Here is a 23,080-nt window from a genome sequence, read left to right as displayed (position 1 = left end):
AACATATATTTCTTACTGCTCGACTACAACTATCTCGGTCGACAAACAATCTAACTCATTTGGGTAGGCCCTAGACCTAACACAAACAATAATATTTAGCTAACTCTAGGCTGACAGAAACCATAATAGGAATTAGCTAATAGCAATTACTATTCACAATTCATCAGATCACAGGAGACCTCACCATTCACTTCCATCATTCACTTCCGAAAATGTACTCGAAAGACGAGTGAACCATCTCTTCACCTCGTTCTTTTATAACATCTTTGGTCAGATGTTAGCATTAGCTCAGCATAATCAGTCCAACCTTCCAAAAAGTATTTTACATACATCAAATCTGTCCATTTCAATCTATGCAAGATTTGTCACCAGTACTTTAAAACATTAATAAAACAGTCAATACATTATGCTCCATACATACGGTGTGCTTAGTAGACACGACAACACGATATACAGAAACTCTAATGATAACGTAATAAGGCACTTACTTCGAGATGAACGCACGCATGTACAAAGTTATTATTATTAGTGAAAGCAATGCATGTGCCAGCAAGAAAATGTGCCAGGGAGGAAAAAGTTTGTGCTTGGGTTCTCGTCAAAGAGAGAAGTTTTATCTGGCTCATTACTGCCTCAAACGTACATTTCCTGCAACAGTGAAATGGGCTACTTCTATATGAATGAATGAGGAGGCGGAACACAGCTCAATTGTGTTGAAACATAGCCTAATTGAAACATAGCCTATAGATAATTAGCAGGAAGCGTGCCTTGGTTTGAGGGCAGCGTGGGTTAACTGTCCTGTTGCCTAACAATCACATTTTGGAACAGTGAGTACATTCTGACATCAAGCGCATAAAAACCAAAGATGCTGGGGCGACAGAGATATTTGCAACTAGTACGGGAAAAGGTTGAAAGTACAATATAGCCATTATTGTTTGTACAGATGAACGTGGTACCTTCAGACGTTTGGAAATTGCTCCCAAGGATGAACCAGACTTGTCTACAATTTCTTTTCTGCGGTCTTGGCTGATTTCTTTTGATTTTTCCATGATGTCAAGCAAAAAAAGGCACTGAGTTTGAAGGTAGGCCTTGAAATACATCCACAGGTACACCTCCAATTGACTCAAATGATGTCAATTAGCCTATCAGAAGCTTCTAAAGCCATGATATAATTTTCTGGAATTTTCCAAGCTGTTTGAAGGCACAGTCAACTTAGTGTATGTAAACTTCTGACCCACTGGAATTGTGATACAGTGAATTATAAGTTAAATAATCTGTCTGTAAACAATTGTTGGAAAAATTACTTGGCTGACATTTTAGGTGGTCTTTTCAAACAGCTCTTACACTAAAATGGGCATTATCTTAATTTTCACAATATTACTTCAACCTCATGGTGTGGAAATACATATAAATCACATATAAATCACAAGTCTAGTTTTTGACTGCACTGTGGCTTTAAGAGTGTAATTTACAGGGGTAATTGGTCATTTCATTACATCAGTCACCTGGACACAATTTTAGCCTGAAACTTTGTCCTAAACTTAAAATAATGAGATGGGTAAAGAACAAGCCTTTACTCAGCACGTTTAGTCTATAATCTAGTAAAAATATCAGATTTAGACACAAATCAGTTTCTTATTTAATCTGTGAAGGTGGCAAGTCAACATTATTTAGCCTAGTTTCGTCAGACCAGTTGTGACACCCCTCTAAGACGGTCTGGTTCGACTGTAGCCTTATGTTCTGACATGAAAACTGCTAAATAGTTCCCCTTTTGGGCATATACCTAAAACATGCTGCCGACTTTCTTTTTTGTTTGCTGATGTGTAAAACACTTAAGTCAGCGTAGTCAGATTTTTTGTGGAAATCAGATGAATACCCCCCAGCACATACAGTACAGTAGCAGACGGTAGCCTCGCCACCTTATTGGCCCACTTGTTTTCAAAGCTGGTTAGGCTCTGCGTCTTGGCAGCACTGCTAACATTTCTGACAGTGCCAGGGCACCCAGTTCAGACAAAGGGAAATGGGATTACAGATAAAAGACCCAGGACCCATTAACCCTGTAATACTGCCACAGTGATCAGGCCAACATCTGAGACATGAATCTCTTCGACAGAGAACTCTGAGGAATTCTCTGAACAGAGAGCAGTAAGAAACTCAGACCCACCTCTCTCCGTAGGGAGATCATTGACGCTCTCTGAACTACAGGTGCCCACTGGAAAAATACACGCCTGTATCATACACATCTATAGGTGCTGGTTTGATCGACTTCAAATCATACGACAACTTGGGACTTTGAAAACAGAATTTCAAAGCATAGTTATCTGAGAACTTGAGTATGATACAAAGAAAAAACGGATTGGAGAAGGTTTAGGTTTACAGGACACACATTTCTTTTGTTTTACGTACACTGTGTGTACAAAACATTAAGAACACCTTCCTAATATTTGCCCTCGGCATGGACTCTACAAGGTGTTCAAAGCGTTCCACAGGGATGCTGGCCCATGTTGACTCCAATGCTTCCCACCGTTGTGTCAAATTAGCTGGATGTCCTTTGGGCGGTGAACCATTCTTGATACACAGAGGAAACTGTTTAGCGTGAAAAACCCAGCAGCGTTGCAGTTCTTGACACAAACCGGTGCACCTGGCACCTACTACCAAACCTCATTCACAGGCACTTAAATAATTTGTCCTGCCCATTCACTCTCTGAATGGCACACATACAGTGCCTTGCAAAAGTATTCATCCCCCTTGCCGTTTTATCCTGTTTTGTTGCATTTTTATTTGGATGTCATGTAATAGACATACACAAAATAGTCCCAAAAACTTTTTTCAAAAAATGCAAATGGTAATGTGGTGCGTGCATATGTATTCACCCTCTTTGCTATGAAGCCCCTAAATAAGATCTGGTGCAACAAATTACCTTCAGAAGTCACATAATTAGTTAAATAAAGTCCACCTGTGTGCAATCTCAGTATATATACACCTGTTCTGAAAGGCCCCAGAGTCTGCAACACCATTAATCTGTCAGGGAACGGGGTTCCGTTCCGCTCGCCAACAGCCAGTGAAATTGCAGGGCGCCAAATTCAAACAACAGAAATCTCATAATTCAAATTTCTCAAACATACAAGTATTAGACACCATTTTAAAGATAAACTTCTCGTTAATCCAACCACAGTGTCCGATTTCAAAAAGGCTTTTCGGCGAAAGCACAACATATCATTATGTTAGGTCAGCACCTTTTCACAGAAAGCATACAGCCATTTTCCAACTAAAGAGAGGAGTCACAAAAAGCAGAAATAGAGATAAAATGAATCACTAACCCGAAAAAATAAATAAAAATAATCACTCATCAGATGACACTCCCGGGACAACATGTTACACAATACATGTATGTTTTGTTTGATCAAGTTCATATTTATATCGAACAACCCTCAGTTTACATTGGGCTTTGCCTCCAAAAACATCCCGTGAATTTGCACAGAGCCACATCAATTTACAGAAATACTCATCATAAATGTTGATGAAAATACAAGTGTTATACATGGAATTAGAGATATACTTCTCCTTAATGCAACCGCTGTGTCAGATTTTTTTTTTTTTACTTCACGGAAAAAGCACACCATGCTATAATCTGAGTACAGCGCTCAGAGACCAAAACAACCCAAAGAGATATCCGCCATGTTGTGTAGTCAACAGAAGTCAGAAATAGCATTATAAATATTCACTTACCTTTGATGATCTTCATCAGAATGCACTCCCAGGAATCCCAGTTCCACAATAAATGTTTGTTTTGTTCGATAAAGTTCATAATTTATGTCCAAATACCTCCTTTTGTTTGCGCGTTTGGTAAACAAATTAGAGGTCGATCGATTATGATTTTTCAACGACGATACCGATTATTGGAGGACCAAAAAAGCCGATACCGATTAATCGAACACATTTTTTTTTTTAAAGTATTTTTATTTTAACTTAATAAAATACATCAATATAATCAATTTAGCCTCAAATAAATAATTAAACATGTTCAATTTGGTTTAAATAATGCAAAAACAAAGTGTTAGAGAAGAAAGTAAAAGTGCAATGTGCCATGTAAGAAAGCTAACGTTTAAGTTCCTTGCTCAGAACATGAGAACATATGAAAGCTGGTGGTTCCTTTTAACGAGTCTTCAATATTCCCAGGTAAGAAGTTTTAGGTTGTAGTCATTATAGGAATTATAGGACTATTTCCCTCTATACCATTTGTATTTCATTAACCTTTGACTTTTGGATGTTCTTATAGGCACTTTAGTATTGCCAGTGTAACAGTATAGCTTCCGTCCCTCTCCTCGCTCCTTCCCTGGGCTCGAACCAGGAACACAACGACAACAGCCACCCTCGAAGCAGCGTTACCCATGCAGAGCAAGGGGAACAACCACTCCAAGTCTCAGAGCGAGTGACGTTTGAAACGCTATTAGCGCGCACCCCGCTAACTAGCTAGCCATTTCACTTCGGTTACACCAGCCTCATCTCAGGAGTTGATAGGCTTGAAGTCATAAACAGCGCAATGCTTGATGCACAATGAAGAGCTGCTGTTATAAAAAACAATCAATCATAATCACTAGTTAACTACACATGGTTGATGATATTACTAGTTTATCTAGCGTGTCCTGCGTTGCATATAATCTGACTGAGCATACAAGTATCTGACTGAGTGGTGGTAGGCAGCAGCAGGCTCGTAAGCATTCATTCAAACATTCATTCAAGCATTCATTTGATGAATGAATCAATGAATGCTTACGAGCCTGCTGCTGCCTACCACCGCTCAGTCAGATTATATGCAACGCAGGACACGCTAGATAAACTAGTAATATCATCAACCATGTGTAGTTAACTAGTGATTATGATTGATTGTTTTTATAAGATAAATGTAATGCTAGCTAGCAACTTACCTTGGCTTACTGCATTCGCGTAACAGGCAGTCTCCTCGCGGAGTGCAACGAGAGGCAGGTGGTTATAGCGTTGGACTAGTTAACTGTAGGTTGCAAGATTGGATCCCCCGAGCTGACAAGGTGAAAATCTGTCTTTCTGCCCCTGAACGAGGCAGTTAACCCACCATTCCTAGGCCGTCATTGAAAATAAGAATGCGTTCTTAACTGACTTGCCTAGTTAAATAAACATTAAATAAAGGTGTAAAAAAAAATCAGGGACATCAAGGAAACCCTATGTCTGACGCAAACTCAACACCTCTCATCACCCTGAGAACACCATCCCCATAGTGAAGCATGGTAGTGGCAGCCTCATGCTGTGGGGATGTTTTTCATCAGCGATTGGGAAACTGAAATTGAATTTGAAGGAGTGATGGATGGCGCTAAATACAGGTAAATTCTTGTTACAGTTTTCCAAAGATTTGAGACTGGGATGGAGGTTCACCTTCCAGCAGGACAATGACCCTAAGCATACTGCTAAAGCAACACTTGAGTGGTTTAAGGGGAAACATTTAAATGTCTTGGAATGGCCTATACAAAGTCAATCCAATTGAGAATCTGTGGTATGACTTAAAGACTGCTGTACACCAGGAAACCCATCCTACTTGAAGGAGCTCGAGCAGTTTTGCAAAAATCCCAGTGGCTAGATGTGCCAAGCTTATAGACACACCCCAAGAGACTTGCAGCTGTAATTGCTGCAAAAGGTGGCTCTACAAAGTATTGACTTTGGGGGGGGTGAATAGTTATGCAAATGTTCTGTTTTTTTTGTCTAATTTCTTGTTTGTGTCACAATAAAAAATATTTCACATCTTCAAATGATACCAATCCCCCCAAAATCCATTTGAATTCCAGGTTGTAATGCAACAAAATAAGTAAAATGCCAAGGGGGGTGAATACTTTCGCAAGCCACTGTACACAATCCATGTCTCAATTTTCTCAAGGCTTGAAAATCCTTCTTTAAACTGTCTCCCCCCCCCATCTACACTGATTGAAGGGGATTTAACAAGTGATATTAATAAGGGATCATAGCTTTCACCTGGTCAGTCTTTGTCATGGAAAGAGCAATAAAGAGTTTATGTTTTGTACACTCAGCCAACTAAAATGTGATGTTGACAGGATGTTGACGTCAGGTCTTTGCCCAATGTGTGTGTATGATGTGCGAGGTCCAGGGGGAGAGGCTGGTTTTCAGCCCAAAAAACCTGTAACAGCAGATTGCTGTATTGTTTTGAGCCTAAGGAGCTGTCTCTGAGGCCTATATCAAACCATGACATGAGAGTACATTCAAATGCACAAGGCAGGACCTCACATTTTCACTGCAGATGTTGCTTCTGGCAAGAGCTTACCCTACAAAACCCTCCTTTTACTCAGACATCTTCAAAAGGCAACACATGTCTCAAGAGAACTCCGGCTGATTGTTGCGCATCAGTCAGTACTGGGGGGGGTACTTCTGCAGAGCTTTCTGCAAAAGCCTTAATATTTCAGCTTCAGTAGATCCGAGATCTAATAACTATGATAGACACAATGGCCTTGCACTCACAATGGAGTAGGCTTGCATTAGGAAAGGAGTAGGCTAGATACAGTCTGGCTGTAGGGTAAAAAGGCCATGGACTTCATTTACTGTAACCTGATTTATTTATTTTTTAACTCTTAACTGACTTTCACTCAAAGAAGCGGTATAGAAAATGAAGGAAATATTTGTTTAAATGGTCTGAGACTATTTGAAGGAGCCAGTCACCGTTCTCTGTGCTGTCAGACGTAAACACCTTTGATAGCGCATAAGTCCTTGAAATCTAAAGGGGCAACACAAGATAACAATGCCTCTGGTGCCCGGGACACAGATTCTAATTCATGACTGACCTCAGTGTAAAACATTCTCTCCTGTTTTGAAGGAACATGAAGCATGGTTTGCTTTAATCATAAAGTTGAACTTCAAATAAAACAGCTCGAACATAAAACAATTCAAAATGACAAAAACAGAAAAACACCCAGACTTAAGATAGTCTAAACAGTGTCTAATTTTGTGCTGTTTCAAACAGCTGTCACCTTGGGCTGTGCAAAGAACCACTTCGCAAGGCAGTTCACTCCAGAGGCTGAGTGCCAACAGTGACTCTTCTCTCCTATTGTTGTGTGACTGTTGTAGGGCTGCTGCGTTGGGCCATACTGAGGACTGGCTGTAACTGGTTGTGCTCAACATAAAGGAGCCAAGCTGGACCATGTCTAACTTGCCTCACCTTACACCTGCTCATTACGGTAGGGTAGAACAACAGCTAAGAAATTACCAATACAAAAAACTGCATGGATGGTAGTGAAGCAACATACTGCGCATTCGGAAAGTATTCAGACCACTATCGGTTTCCACATTTTGTTACCTTACAGCCTTATTCTAAAATGTTTTAAATTGTTTATTTTCCTTAACAATCTACACACAATAACCCATAATGACAAAGCAAAAACAGTTGTTTAAAAATGAAACTGAAATGTCACATTTACATAAGTATTCAGACCCTTTACTCAGTACTTTGTTGAAGCACCTTTGGTAGCAATTACAGCCTTGAGTCTTCTTGGGTATGACGCTACAAGCTTGGCACACCTGTATTTGGGGAGTTTCTCCCATTCCTCTCTGCAGATCCTCTCAAGTTCTGTCAGGTTGGATGGAGAGCGTCGCTTCACAGCTATTTCAGGTCTCTCCAGAGATGTTTGATCGAGTTCAAGTCCGGGCTCTGGCTGGGCCACTCAAGGACATTCATAGACTTGTCCCGAAGCCACTCCAGCGTTGTTTTGGCTGTGTGCTTAGGATCGTTGTCCTGTTGGAAGGTGAACCTTCGCCCCAGTCTGAGGTCCTGAGTGCTCTGGAGCAGGTTTTCATCAAGGATCTCTCTGTACTTTGCGCCGTTCATCTATCCCTCGATACTGACTAGTCTCCTTGTCCCTGAAAAACATCCCTACAGCTAGATGCTACCACCACCATGCTTCACCCTAGGGATGGTGCCAGGTTTCCTCCAGACGTGATGCTTAACATTCAGGCCAAAGAGTTCAATCTTGGTTTCATCAGACTAAATAATCTTATTTCTCATCGTCAGAGTCCTTTACACGGAACCCAAACCGGCTGTGCGTGTGCTCTATCATGCATACATCTATTTTGTCTCCCTACACCAAACGCAATCACGACACACAGGTTAAAATATCAAAACAAACTCTGAACCAATTACATTAATTTGGGGACAGGTCAAAAAGCATTAAACATTTATGGCAATTTAGCTAGTTAGCTTGCACTTGCTAGCTAATTTGTCCTATTTAGCTAGCTTGCTGTTGCTAGCTAATTTGTCCTGGGATATAAACATTGAGTTGTTATTTTACCTGAACTGCACAAGGTCCTCTACTTCGACAATTAATCCACACATAAAACGGTCAACAGAATCCTTTCTAGTCATCTAGCCTTTCTAGTCATCTCTCTTATATGGTGATTGGCATCTAAACTTTCATAGTATTACCATGACAACCGGAAACACAGTTCGTCTTTCCATCACCCACGTGGGTATAACCAATGAGGAGGTGGGAGAGAGGCAGGACTTGCAGCGCGATCTGCGTCAGAAATAGAAAGGAGTTCTATTTTAGCCCTTGGCAACGCAGACACTCGTTGACGCGCGCAAGCAATAATTGAATAACAGATTTCTACATGTATTTTTCAACGGGAGCGATGTAGTCAGGGTATTAGGTGCCTTTTGGCAAACTCCAAGCAGCCTGTGACTTTTACTGAGGAGTGGCTTCTGTCTGGCCACTCTACCATAAAGGCCTAAATGGTGGAGTGCTGCAGAGGTTCTCCCATATCCACAAAGGAACTCTGGAGCTTTTTGCAAACATTTAAAAAAAAAAACTGTTTCTCTTCGTCATGATGGGGTATTGTCTGTAGATTGATGAGGAAAAACAATCAATTTCAGAATAAGGCTGTAACATAAAATGTGGAAAAAGTGAATGTGTAGTGAAAGTTGTAAGCCATGTTTGTGTCATGATGAATGTTCAATGACATCCTGGCATTGTGCAGATCTGTTCCATTTTTAACAGGGTTAGATGAGGCTATATATATGCACTTAAACTTGTGTACTACCGACTGAAGGATGCCAAGCCTGAATCCTGTTAAAATAGCTCTGTAATCATACTAGCGCATAGCCTAGCCTTCTGTTCAGTACAGACCTCATGTCAAAAAATGACTTGGCAGTACTGGTTAGGCCTAGAAGTTGTATGAGTGATTAGAAGAAGGTATAACTGATTGAATTGACATCCATTTCAACTCCTTTCAATAGGCCTAGGCTACATGTTTTCTAACTTGGCCCATGTCACTCATGCCTAGTTACACAGTAACCCTCGAACATCCCTATCAACCCACACGACTGCTTTGTGGAAAATTTGCTCTCGCGAGCACGACTGAAGAACATACAATCATGCCTGACAAGGCCATTAAAAACAGTGTCTCGCTGGAAGACCTGCTTTTCACAGGTGATAACACTGAGGGTCGGATTCATTCCTTCAATTCGGTACTGCACTTCACCGAGCCCAGAACCGGGCAGAGCTAGGCCAAGCAGGTGTTGTACCGCGATTCCTTCCTCCAGGGAACAGTAGTTATAGTCATAACGTTACGTTCCCTTTCAGCAGGTACTCTCAGTAGAACACTCCATTAAGGGGAACTACAATCCAGCCCAAAGCCGACACCAACGGATACCAAATTAAATGGCCCATGGCAGACCACCAACCCGCAAGATGCGGAAGTCTTGGTTTTGCGCAAACTGCCCACTGCCTAATGACCCTCTCCTGTCCCAACTGTAAGCGCACTGTGGGCCACACCGAGAGCAGTGACATCAAGTGATAAAACCTCACAAAGTGTATGGCGATGCCCAAGTCGCCTTCGCACAAATATCCCCTACAGTCAACCCTTTAAACCAGAGGTTTCAAACATAAGGAATAAATATATTCATTTTTGATTTGTTTTTCCTCAGGGGAAAAAAATATCTTAATCGACATTGGACTGACAAACTAAATCAAAACTGTGTAGAAATGATAACGAGCCTATATTTATAGTCTCTTCACTCTGTCCAGCTTGCTAGCAGTCATCGAAATGAAAGCTAGACAGTCAGAGAGCATTTAAAATTCTAAAAGCAATGGATAGAGGACTATTAAGCATGAAAAACCCAGCAGCGTTGCAGTTCTTGACGCAAACCAGTGCACCTGGCACCTACTTCCATACCCCGTTCAAAGGCACTTAAATGTTTTACCTGTCCCATTCACCCTCTGAATGGCACACATACACAATCCATGTCTCAATTGTCTCAAGGCTAAATAACCCTTCTTAAACATCCCCTCCCCTTCAACTACACTGATTTAACAGGTGACATCAATAAGGGATCATAGTTTTCACCTGGACTGGCTAACACCCAGCGCTGGAACGCACGTACTAGAAATAAACCCCGGGGAAAACCAGAACTAAATGTGGTGAGACTGAGGAAGACCGAGCATCGTGAGGTCATACCTCAGACTGTGTGTGAGAAACAGCAAGGTTGAACTCAGCATTCCTTGTTCCGTCCACAACTCCACAATCGCCATTAGATCGCCTATAAAGTCCCTAACCTGCATCACCAGACCCCATAGGGACTAGCACGCACATGCCTGGCTTGGCGATGAAATCCCGGATGAAAACCCAGTAAAAAATATATATATTTGGGAAGGGTGACCCCTTATGGGCAGAAAGCGAGTTATTCCTCCTACATACTCAAGGTGACAAAATGTCTGGATATAGAGAGTAGAAATCCCACATCCAGTAAATGTGGAGGAGGAGCTAAGATGGAGTGTCGCCTTGTTAAGACAGAGAGGAAGAGGCGAAGCGAGAGGTTTCACTCATGGGCTTATTTCCAGCTTTGGGACAACAACTCCCATCGTTAGGGCAGAGACATGAGCATCTCGTCATTATATAGAGATCTCTGTTCAACATCCAAAATCGTAAGGCTCTTTCCATTTACCCTGAAAACCGGAACATCCGTTTTTGGGGACCTGGCAGAGGCTAGCTTCCAGCATACATTGTGCTCACGTGAGACTGTATAGCCTGCATGGAACCTGGGAACCTTTCTGGGTGCCTGGGGCTCCTGCAACGGCAATCTAGTTTAACCATAACCAAATGGGGCCGCTGTTGTTTTAAATGGTGGGGAACACTAGTGACTCAGACCTGTCCCACAAGCCCCTCGCTCTGGGGGTTACCCAAGATACAGTAGATGCCCGGGGGCTGCATCCTCACCAGAGGTGCGCACACATGCCCCGCTTCCTCCACTCCCTACACCTCCAAAAATTGGACATAGGGGTGGGGTTGCCATAACACCGGGAAAAAGCTAGTAGTTTCATTTTCTGTTAGTTATGTATACTAGCCGACATTAGCCATGAGGATTTAGTCAAAGCTAAGCTAGTAGCCAGATAGCTGGCGTTCGCCCAGTGGATTAGTAGCCAAGCCTGAGCTTGTGGAGCCTTCCTCCGATATTGAAAATCTCTGACCGTAGCACTGTGAGGTGGGACCTGTCAGTTTAGAATAACCAAGCAACTGAACGCTACGCACACTAAAGAAGAGAACTACACCAGCAATTCCCCCGTTGGGAAGGCAGGAATAGAATAGCTAGTAGCACGTTTTTCAACATTTCGCTATAGCCTAGTCTCAAAAGTCTCGTAAGACTGAACCCTTAGTCAACCAATACTGAAAAGGGATGCAAGCGGTGAGAGTAGTCTCCTGCAACCGGTGACAATACACACAAGACCAGGTTGAGCAAGGGCAGCATCCGCATGCATCAAGCTGAGGCAAAAACAAGACATCTGATTTGACCAAAGCCCCAGCTCCCATCCCCGCCTCCCGCAACTCAGCATCAGCCGAGGTACAGACATCCGGGAGAGGAAAGTCACTACCAGAAACTCAAAGCTTCCTCAAGAAGGCTACACATTTATCCAGAGACTTTGCACGAGGTCAGTGGCAATGCGCACCCAGACTGGTTCGAGTGAGGGCAGCCTGATCGTGCGCCAAGCCGAGACAAACAACACAACAATCGTATCTTTTAGTGCTGTAGAATAGCTGGGGGCATGGTCGCAAACCCATGCCTGGATGTCAGTCTTCGTCGTGTCAGTCATTTTTGGCCATCTAACTCATTTCTATAGCCAGGCTAAGCAACTCGAAGAATACTATACTGAACAAAAATATAAACGCAATATGCAACCATTTCAATGATTTTACTGAGTTACAGGTCATATAAGGAAATCAGTCAATGGAAATAAATTCATTATGTCCTAATCTAAGGATGTCACATGATTGAGCAGGGGCGCACTGGGGAGCCAGGCCCAGCCAATCAAAATTAGTTTTCCCCACAAAAGGGCTTTATTACAGACAGAAATCCTCAGTTCCATCAGCTGTCCAGGTGGCTGGTCTCAGACGACCCCGCAGGTGAAGAAGCCAGATGTGGAGGTCCTGGGCTGGCGTGGTTACACGTGGTTAACCGTTGTGAGGCCAGTTGGATGTACTACCAAATTCTCTAAAACGACGTTGAAAGTGGTTTAAAGTAGAGAAATTAACATTCAATTCCCTAGCAACAGCTCTGGTGAGCATTCCAAGTCAGCATGTCAATTGCACGTTCCCTCAAAACATCTGTGGCATTGTGTTGTGTGACAAAACTGCACATTTTAGAGTGGCCTTTTATTGCCCCTAGCACAAGGTTCACCTGTACAATCATGCTGTTTAATCAGCTTCTTGATATGCCACACCTGTCAGCAAAGGAGAAATACTCACTAACAGTTGCGTTTATATTTTTGTTCAGTATAATTGGTTTGGAGGGAAACAACAAAAACAAAATACAAACTCTAGCACACAAGTTTGACAGTCTCGATTTCCAATGTTTGTTTCAAGATAGCAGCGTTAATCGTTCTACTCAGCTCGATGTGAAGACCTGAAGAATAAGAAATTAATCCGAGCCTCAGTGTTATCACCTGTGGAAGGCAGGGCTTCCAGCGAGGCTTGAGTTTCATTGGCCTTGTCAGGCGTGATCGTACGTTCTTCAGTCGAGCTTGCGAGAGTGCGACTCCCTATTGTGAGGTGTTGTACCGAAAGTGCAGACTGAGAACCCAAGAGAAGCCAAACGGTTTCGACCTGACACTCCTTGCACACAGCCAAAGGCTGGTTCCCACACAACCAGACGATTCTATGCCAGCAAAGGGAGCGAGGCCGAAGACTTCAAGCTCTGCTGCCTGCCTGCCTGCCTGCCTGCCTCCTGCCTGCCTGCCTGCCTGCCTGCCTGCAGTGTATGCTTTAAAAAGCCCATCGCACACCACAGCAGCCTAAGACTTGTGATGGGTTGGACTTGCCAATGTGGTGCTAGCTGGATCACTAAGCCTACTACTTCTCTCCATTAACAGTTTTGTGTTCCTCTGCGCGACGGCTAATTAGTCCGGGAGCATCCTGGAGTACTGACACCACGTCGACTGTTTGCCTCTCAATCAATCCCCTGAACGACCCAGCAGAAGCAGCCCAGGTCAGAAGCATCCCCAGACTAAGCGCTATGGGACGGAGCTGGCCTCTGGACCCGGGGAAGGGACGGCCACTAGCCTAGCTGCCTGCCAGTCTAGCGTTAGTGCCAGGCTCTGCGGCACAGAGAATAGCCATTTATTTGACTCTTTTAATGAAGAGTCAGCATGAAAAATGAAAAGAATGCTGGCTATTAATGTATTTATCCTTTACCAGTGTTTGCATGTCTTTTCTCAAAAGATATAGGCCTATAGAGTGGGCAAGGAGAAAGGTACGTTAAAATGGCAAATGTACTCTAACCAGAGCGAGCCCGTTTACCAAAACATTTTTTTTAAATGTACAGTATCTCAGGGTAAAATAACAAGAAAAGTTCATGGTCCTTTGGCTTCCTTTAAACAAAGCAGTTTATATATACAGTAATCTTGGCTATTGAGAACTCCAGCTACGACAAAAGCTAAACCCTCAGCCCCCATATGGTATTCAAGCAAGTCCCAATAACTGCCTCAAACTTCTCTGCCTCCCTCACAAGCCTGTGTATACAGCAAAGCCTAAATGAAGATCCATCACTGCTTTAACATGGTGAACAGTGATATGTTACCAAACTTTGCATCTGCACAGTTCTTCCAGTAAATGTGTTTTTGTAAAATGTTCCGTGTAAATTGTTAAAAGTAGTGAATAGAATTTTAAGTGAAAAATGGGGTCCTTTACTGTGGAATTGCCCTTTCGAAAAACAGGAAAACACCTCTAGTCTAGTGCAACCCATCTCTTTGATTATTTCCCATGTTGAAACAGCCAACGCTAATGTCATGGGTGCTATGGAAACCACACGAGAGCTTACAGACATGCTCCTGAGCGAAAGAGACGACTAGCCTAAATGCCAAACTCACTTAGACCGACTGTTTTCCACCTCTGTGTTCGATGAAAAATGGAAACGTCCACATTTCTGATGAAAACAGAGCATTAGTGCGTAATGAGCGGTCTTCATCATGCTTACCAAAAACAGAGGGGCTTAGACAGTGATCAATGGAGGGACGTTCAGTATGACAGTTTACTACACAACGCAATAAATGACAGAAATGTAAGCAACTACAGCAAGGGGACATAGCAGAGTGTTGAGGCCTACAGTTAGGAACAAATGAAAGCAGCGCAATTGAAGTTGAAGTCACCCATGCAAGAACATTGGGCTGTAATTTTATGAAGTAGTTAACGCAACTGTTGACTCATTTTCATATTTGCTTGGTTTGTCCTATTGGGTTCAAAGGCCTTGTGTTTGACACCTGCACTAGCCTATTATTATCTACATTATGACTGACTTGTGATCTTTGCCCATGCTAGTTTGATTGTATTGACATTTATTTTTGTATTTATTTAACCTTTATTTAACTAGGCAAGTCCGTTTAAGAACAAATTCTTATTTACTATTGACGGCCTACCCTTCATTGTAAAATAAGCATGACAGCTAGAATACATTGAGTATGATTAAAACTGAGCGTTTGTAAAAAATGATTGTCATAGGCCTTATGCACACGAAAATAAACATGTTTTTACTGCGACAAAGTATTACCTACAAAGAACAAGTTAGGCTACCTGGTAAAAACAGCCCTTCGAGCAAAACTGTGTTAATGGAAATGAAATTACAGTCCTGCTACTTAATCAAATCTACATAGAAGATAATGGAAGTAGGGCTGGCACAATTATTGTATTTTTATTGTATAACCATTAATTATGGACAATAACCGTGAAAACGTTATTTTGCTTCATAATCGTCTTAATACATTCCTTTAAGAAGAAGGGAATTTCAACTTTATATTCAATTACATATACACTACATTACCAAAGGTATGTGGACACCTGCTTGTCAAACATCTCATTCCATAATCTTGGGCATTAATATGGAGTTGGTCCCCTCTTTGCTGCAATAACAGCCTCAGCTCTTCTGGGAAGGCTTTCCACTATATGTTGGAACATTGCTGCAGGGACGTGCTTCCATTCAGCCACAAGAGCAGGTTGGTGAGGTTGGGCACTGATGTTGAGCGATTAGGCCTGGCTCACAGCCGGTGTTACAATTCTTCCCAAATGTGTTCAATGGGGTTGAGTTTAGGGCTCTGTGCAGGCCAGTCAAGTTCTTCCACACTGATCTCAAAAAACCATTTCTGTATTAACCTCACTTTGTGCACGGGGGACATTGTCATGTAGAAACAGGAAAGGCCCTTCCCCAAACTGTTGCCACAAAGTTGGAAGCACAGAATGGTCTAGAAAGTCATTGTATGCTGTACCGTTAAGATTTCCCTTCACTGGAACTAAGGGGCCTTGCCCAAACCATGAAAAACAGCCCCAGATCATTATTCCTCCTCCACCAAACTTTACAGTTGGCATTATGCATTCGGGGAGGTAGCGTTCTCCTGGCATCCGCCAAACCCAGATTAATCCGTTGAAATGCCAGATGATGGCGCGTGGTTCATCACTCCAGTGAAAGCGTTTCCACTGCTACAGAGTCTATTGGCGGCAAGTTTTACACCACTCCAGCCGACACTTGGCATTGCGCATGGTGATTTTAGGCTTGTGTACGGCAGCTCAGCCATGGAAACCCATTTCATGAAGCTCCCGCGAACAATTATTGTGCTATCTTTTGCTTCTAGAGGCAGTTTGGAACTCGGTAGTGAGTGTTGCAACCGAGGACAGACTATTTAGCACTTGGTGGTCACGTTCTATGAACTTGTGTGGCCTACCACTTCGAAGCTGAGCCATTGTTGCTCCTAGACGTTTCCACTTCATAATAACAGCACTTACAGTTTACCGGAGCAGCTCTAGCAGAGCAGAAATTTTACAAACTGACTTGTTGGAAAGGTGGCATCCTATGACGGTGCCACGTTGAAAGTCACTGTGCGCTTCAGTAAGGCCATTCTACTGACAATGTTTGTCTACGGAGATCGCATGGCTGTGTGCTCGATTTTATACACCTGTCAGCAAAGGGTGTGGCTGAAATAGCTGAATCCACTCATTTGAAGGTGTCCACATACTTTGTATATATAGAGTAGTTTACACAATAGAAGTTGTCTTTTCTTTTTTTTTTTTTACATGAAGTGGGAAATGTTAGTAGTCAATTTAAGAGGAGAACGGCACAGTAAAGAGAAGCTTCATTTCCAAAAGTTATAAGCGGTTAAAACCATACTTTTTTTTAGACAGGGGTAAAGCTGTGTTGTATTCATTAGGTATGTTGCAGCTAATATTGAAAGATGCATTATGATGCACTACAACAACAACAAAAAAATAATGACAAAAAAAAATAACAATTATGACAAAAACGGGGCCATTTACAATGACAATTCATTGTTACCAAAAATGGCATAATCGTAACAGCCTTAAATGGAAGTTCACATTATACTATCTTCTCTCCATGGTCAAGGTCGCATTTGAAAAACGTTGCCTTATCTTGGCAGAGGCCTTACATTCAAATTATGTCTAGTTTAAATATCAGCCATAGCTCTAGGGATTATTTGAGTCCCCTACAGCAGCTGTATCAATGGAAGCCAATTTGCTTTGTAAGGGGAAACGGTTAGGCTTAGTAGAATCAGCCTGGAGCAAACATAGACTTCTCCAGGCAAAGGCTACCTGAAAGCACACTAACTCTATTCTCAATGTCTATTCTTATGATTACAGTACAAGTACATATAAAGTCCACTATTCCACCTGCGTAATAACAACCAAATTCCCCTACTATGTAATTACAAAGCAATTAGTCTATTTATAAGCCTAGGTAACAACATGTTACAATGTTGTTACTATGGTAATTACAGTGTTACTACACAGTCAATTGTGACCTCAAATAGAATAAACCTGTAATGAGGTGCATCACATAGCCTAAAAAAAAGCACAGCTGTCTGCTGATCATGGACATAGAGTTGTTTTGGGTTGAACATTACAGGGTCTGTGGAGAAGTCAATGCTTTCATTTAGCCAAATCCCTCCCAACCTTGTTAAATCCACCTGGTTTCTTAATGTAGGAGCTGGCAGGGCCTTCGCAGCTACCCTCTAGATCAGTGGTCACCTTTTGCAGTCAAAAAGCAACATGACCTAGAAAATGTAACATTAACCCATTCAAAACAGTTCTGTAGGAATGAGGTTTGGGCACTAGGCCTAATACATAATCACAGCATATTGGCTTTATGCGTGGCTTGCCAATATTGTTCTTCTCATATTTCAAAACTCGAGCTTTGATGACAAATAGATCCGTTCGTGTAGCACTTGCAAGGCACAGCTGAGCATAAATTGAAATAATTCGCTTTTTTGTTTTACTGAACTGATCGTACCTGCATCTGATGGTCATGGTACTTTCAAGACAACTGGGACCTCTACACCAGGCGGTGTCAGAGCAAGGCCCAAAAAATTGTTCAAGACCCCAGCCACCCCAGTCATAGACTGTTCTATCTACTACCGCATGGCAAGCGGTACCGGAGTGCCAAGTTTAGGACAAAAAGGCTTCTCAACAGTTTTTACCCCACGCCATAAGAATCCTGAACATGTAATGAATGAACATGTCAAATGGCTACCCGGACTATTTGCATTGTGTGCCCCCCCCAACCCCGCTTTTACAGTTCTGCTACACTCTATTTATCATATATGAATAGTTACTTTAACTATACATTCTTGTACATACTACCTCAATTAGCTCGACCAACCAGTGTCCCGCCACCCAACACCTGCCAACCCCTTTTTTACACTACTGCTACTCTCCGTTTATCATATATGCAGTCATTTTAACCATATCTACATGTACATACTACCTCAATCAGCCTGACTAACTGGTGCCTGTATATAGCCTCGCTACTGTATATAGCCTTAATTTTTAACTGTCTTTTCACTGTTGTTTTGACTTTTTTACTTGCCAATTGGTCACCTAATACCTTCTTTTTTTTAAATTCCACTGTTGGTTAGAGCCTGCAAGTAAGCATTTCACTGTAAGGTCTACACCTGTTGTATTCGATGCATGTGACAAATAAACGTTGATTTGATTTGACCAGAGAAAGTGGCATTTTCCTATTATTAATATTAAACTAATATTAAAATAGACACGTCTGTAACGATTCTCCTCGTCCTCTTCTGAGGAAGAGTAGTAAGAAGGATCGGAGAACCAATGCGCAGCGTGGTAAGTGTCCATATTGTATTTATTATATGAACACAAAACAAAAACAACGAGAACGAAACAGTCCTGAACGGTGAAATACAAAACACAGAACAGAAAATAATCACACACGAAACACAGGTGAAAAAAGGCTACCTACGTATGATTCTCAATCAGAGACAACTAACGACACCCGTCTCTGATTGAGAACCACACCAGGCCAACCGCAAAACACAACATAGAAAAATGAACATAGACAACCCGCCCAACTCACGCCCTGACCATACTAAAACAAAGACATGATAAAAGAACTAAGGTCAGAACGTGACAACGTCGAGCTGCTAATAATAAAAATGCAGTCCTATTAATACACTTGGCTACTCATTTCATTTCAGCTGCAGCGTGAGTGCATTTTATGTTTTGTAAAAGTGTTGAATAAAAACAGGGTTGACAGTGCTGAATAAAAACTTCAACATGAACTCACTCATAAAACCAGAATCTCTTTGCTGTATTCTTTGACAGTCTCTCTATCTGGTCATGGTTTTAAAAGTTATGAAATGTCAAGTAGGCTAGTATAAAATGTTGCTGTGGCCAGGGTCGTGGAAGCTGTAGGCACAGTGATTTGAGCTATCTGATTGGACAGCGCAGTAGGCACACTTCATTTGGCCACAGCTCTCCCAGTTCGCCAGGTAGCCAGAGTTTTTCTTTTAAACAAATTAAATAGTTAAAAATGGGAACACTTTGCCTACCTGGGCTTCTGAATCAAGTGCACCTACCGCCAACAGCGCAAAAAAGAAAGAAAAAAAGAGCACTAACCAATAGCATTGGTTTTTCTACAGAAATGTTTGGTGATCGACTAGGAATGCCCTGAAGATCAACCATGGTGACCACTGCTCTAGATCCCTAAGGATCAGACTAAGAGGGAGCTCTTATGTAAACATGTTGTAATTAAATCACCTCTACGGCTAAAAAGAACCATTTGGACAAGGAACTTTTAAGGCAAAAGCTATTTAAAATTCTCTAAATATAGGACTAATATACCCGGACAATATAGCATCGCAGTTTGAAAGGGATATTTTCTCAAATAATTTCATTACATACTGTTTACCTGTTTATCATAGAAATACGCTGTTTTACATAGGCCCAATCTATGGAGATTGGAATGATTTTTTGAGTTGGCAAAGAAAGAAATGAGCAGCCATAACATCCAACCCGTGATACCATCAGCCTGCTGCACATACTTATCAACCAGTGAGTGTATGTATGGTGGTATTGATCAATGATAGAGGGGCCCAATACATCTTTGCAATCACTAGCCTTGCAGGTTAAAGTGACACACCAGGTTACCAGATTCACACGCTCACCGAGGCATAGGGGGAGCCACCAGCCAACGGGCATGGCTGACATGCAACAGGGTTTAAATCGCATTAAATATAGCTACGTGCTGTGATTAAGACGCTAAACTCGCCTAATGTCGCACGGTTCGCTTCCTGCCAAGAGTAAAGACATCCTACTGGCAGAGGGAGGGAGTTTTGCTGACATGCCAACCATGCTGAAGAACATTCTAGCTGGAACTCCCTCAATGTCACATCCATCCCTCTTCAGTGAGCGTCAGTCCCAGCACTGATTACTCCTGGTGCCACCAGACCCACTCTGTTGTTTAAGCCAGTGCTTATGGATTCAGCTAGTAGCATTTACTAATAGGATCCATTTCCAATACGACTCATTAGGCCATCAATGCCCTACACCTTTACGGAGGGAAAATAAATATGGGTAATGAGCATGCTGGGAAAAGCTAACAGACCATTAACTGTTACTATGAACTCAATGATGCGGCATCCTCAGAGTAGCGCCTTAAGGCAGTTCAATTCCGTTCCTCTGTCCTACTTTGTTCGGCCTGTTAGTTTGAAAAGTAGGTATTCGAGCCAGGCAGATCATGAGAAGCAGCCAGGTGATCCTAAAAGCAGACGGGATTAGGCAGTGTGACGTCAACCCTGTCTCTGTCCCATATGACACCCTTTTCCATATAAAGTCCACTACCTATGGGCTCTGGTCAAGCGAATACTGTGCCATTTGGGATGCGTCCCATCTCTAGACAGAAGTCTGCTCCCTGCCTCCCTCTCCAACACAGAATGGGATTCATCTGGCCAGGACACGCAGCAATTACGCCCCAACTAGAACACTGTGACACGCATTAGTTACTCCCACAGGAAAAAAAAAAAACTTGCTCCATTAGGTAATAACAGGCAAAATGGCTTGAGCCAGCACAGTCAGCAAACAGAGTAACAGACTATACGCCAAGGCAGAGAAAAGGGGGAAACACAGAATGAAACAGGTAACAGTTATTTCCTCTTTTAACCATTCCTTCTGACAAGTACAGTTGCAGGATCGCTGAAGTCACATGGCACTGCATGGCCTTCTTAGTAGGTCTGTGTTAGACTAAGTGTGTTGCAGGCACCCAGGTCCCACAACAGAGCCGCCTACTCTCAGTTGAGTGGAGTATTAGGTCTGACTACAATAACGTCTGACCCACATTTACACAACCTCACAAAACCGGGCCTTACAGTCATGAGCCCCCCCCACCCCCTCCACATGTGCCTTGACTGGAGGGCTGTACTGTAAAGTGCCCCTGAAGCAGCAACACATAGCACAGAAATGCACAATTGTCATCGCATTTGAACGCAGAATAGCTGAACAGGTTGTCGTGCATGGTATGTAATGCAAAGGATGATGATTTAAGGCCATGATTTAGGATACTGAAACATTGAGAAGGTGTATTAGTCATGTAGGCTGTATCTTATCTTTAAAAAAAACAGAACATGGAGATGAGCAGAAGTCAATAAAGTAGCTAACTTGCTCATTTTGTCTTGACAGCTGTGCAGGTGGTTCTTTGAGTAAACACAGGTTGGCCACACATCACATTTACAGAAGCATGCTGTGTAGGTAAATAGCCTAGGCGTATACAGGCTGAACAAACACTCTCTGACTAAACACAACGAATGTCACACACAGAAAGGCATTTTCGAATTTGCCAGACTACCGTTTGGTCCATGTATGGGGCAAACAGCTAACTACTCAAATGTCTGAGGTTATATTGACATGCTGATCGTATAAGGGAGCAAACTTGCCGAGGTCAGTTGCCTTCACTGGCTACCTGTATAACTTCACCCGTTAAAATAAAGGAAATGTCTAAACTGTTAAAACTCTTTGAATGTTGTCCATGTAGTTCTCTACATAACAACTACATGTGATTGTCTGTTGCAGTCGGATCCATGTAAAAACGTGTCAAGAAAGAAAAACAAAACAATGACTGCCATACTTATCAGCTAGCGTTAACACTAACCTAACATGGCATGCGTAAAAAGACTAAACAAAAAAACACAAACTTGTATGTTTGTGAAATGTCCCCTCGAAGTCGAACTCAATCAACACAAAAGATGAACGAGCTCGAGTTGGGAGAATGCTGCGCTAGTTACTGTTAGCGGTTGTGCAGTGCCAAAGCGCAAATGAGGCATGGCGCAAGACAAAGAATGGGAAACTCAGTGTTCGATAAGAAAGTATAGTGAACATACCAAAACGATTGCGAATCTCTCCTCCAATTCACCTGGCTCCGGCATGGGCAGTTTCAAAGGCATGTTGTGTCCCCTGAAATCAGTTTGTTGGTCCATACTCCCTGCGTTCCCCATGTTTCTGATTTATTTGAGCTGGATCACAACTACCGTCCACACCTTCCTCCTCGACTTCAGAAATCACAGAAAGTCTACTACCCCCCCCCACCAAAAAAAAAATATATATATGCACCGATGCTTGTTGTTTGCTAATTTTCCCGTTTTATCCCAGCCTCACCGCTTCAACATGAAACACACGTGAGGAAATGTGCACATGGTTCCAATGAGTCGAGTCCTCGTGAAGCATTATGGAATATGGGACTTGCTGGAAACTTGACTCGGAGCAACAACCGCGCAATCTCTAGAACCAAAGATAACTCCTATCCATATCTTGCACAATTTCTGCTCCACTCCCAGTTAGATGTAATGATGATGTGCATGATTCAGGTTTAGCAATCCTCGTATGTGTAGCTAGCTAAATCTCCCCAGTGATGACTAACTAATACAGTAGAGTCCTGTCGACTCTACACGCCGCATTCACAATCACATCTCTACACGTTGGAGTACGAGCTCTTTCAGACAAGCCTACTACTTGGGCGTGCCATAAGCCGCACAATGTTTTGTATGATTGCATGCTGGTATATGCAGTCTACTCATGGTGTATAACATGTGCATAACAACCTTATTTACTTAGTCCACAACCTTTATTACAATCGTAGTCCAGTATTTAAATCCCATATCCCCAAGAATTAGGAAAGGCCTAATTAGAAGTCCTCCTTTAGAACCATTATACAGTGCACTCAGAAAGTATTCAGACCCCTTGACTTTTTCCACATTTTGTTAAATTACAGCCT

At 42.3% G+C, this 23,080-nt stretch overlaps 1 protein-coding gene across 7 annotated transcripts in view; it reads right to left on the bottom strand.

The window, feature by feature from the left end:
* Nucleotides 1-22,784, bottom strand: part of LOC115139874 (formin-like protein 2) — a 119,774-nt gene extending 96,990 nt beyond the window's left edge. For all 7 annotated transcript variants that reach the window (XM_029678202.2, XM_029677844.2, XM_029678112.2 and 4 more), the window contains exon 1: nucleotides 22,191-22,784. In XM_029678202.2, coding sequence (XP_029534062.1) covers nucleotides 22,191-22,304 — 114 coding nt within the window. In that variant the 5' untranslated portion in view covers nucleotides 22,305-22,784. The remainder of the gene's footprint in view (nucleotides 1-22,190) is intronic.
* Nucleotides 22,785-23,080: the final 296 nt, after the last annotated feature.

Source organism: Oncorhynchus nerka, linkage group LG1, assembly GCF_034236695.1.
Source record: "Oncorhynchus nerka isolate Pitt River linkage group LG1, Oner_Uvic_2.0, whole genome shotgun sequence".
Lineage (NCBI taxonomy): Eukaryota > Metazoa > Chordata > Actinopteri > Salmoniformes > Salmonidae > Oncorhynchus > Oncorhynchus nerka.
Note: the sequence above shows the minus strand (reverse complement) of the source record. Positions and strands in the feature narration are given on the sequence as shown.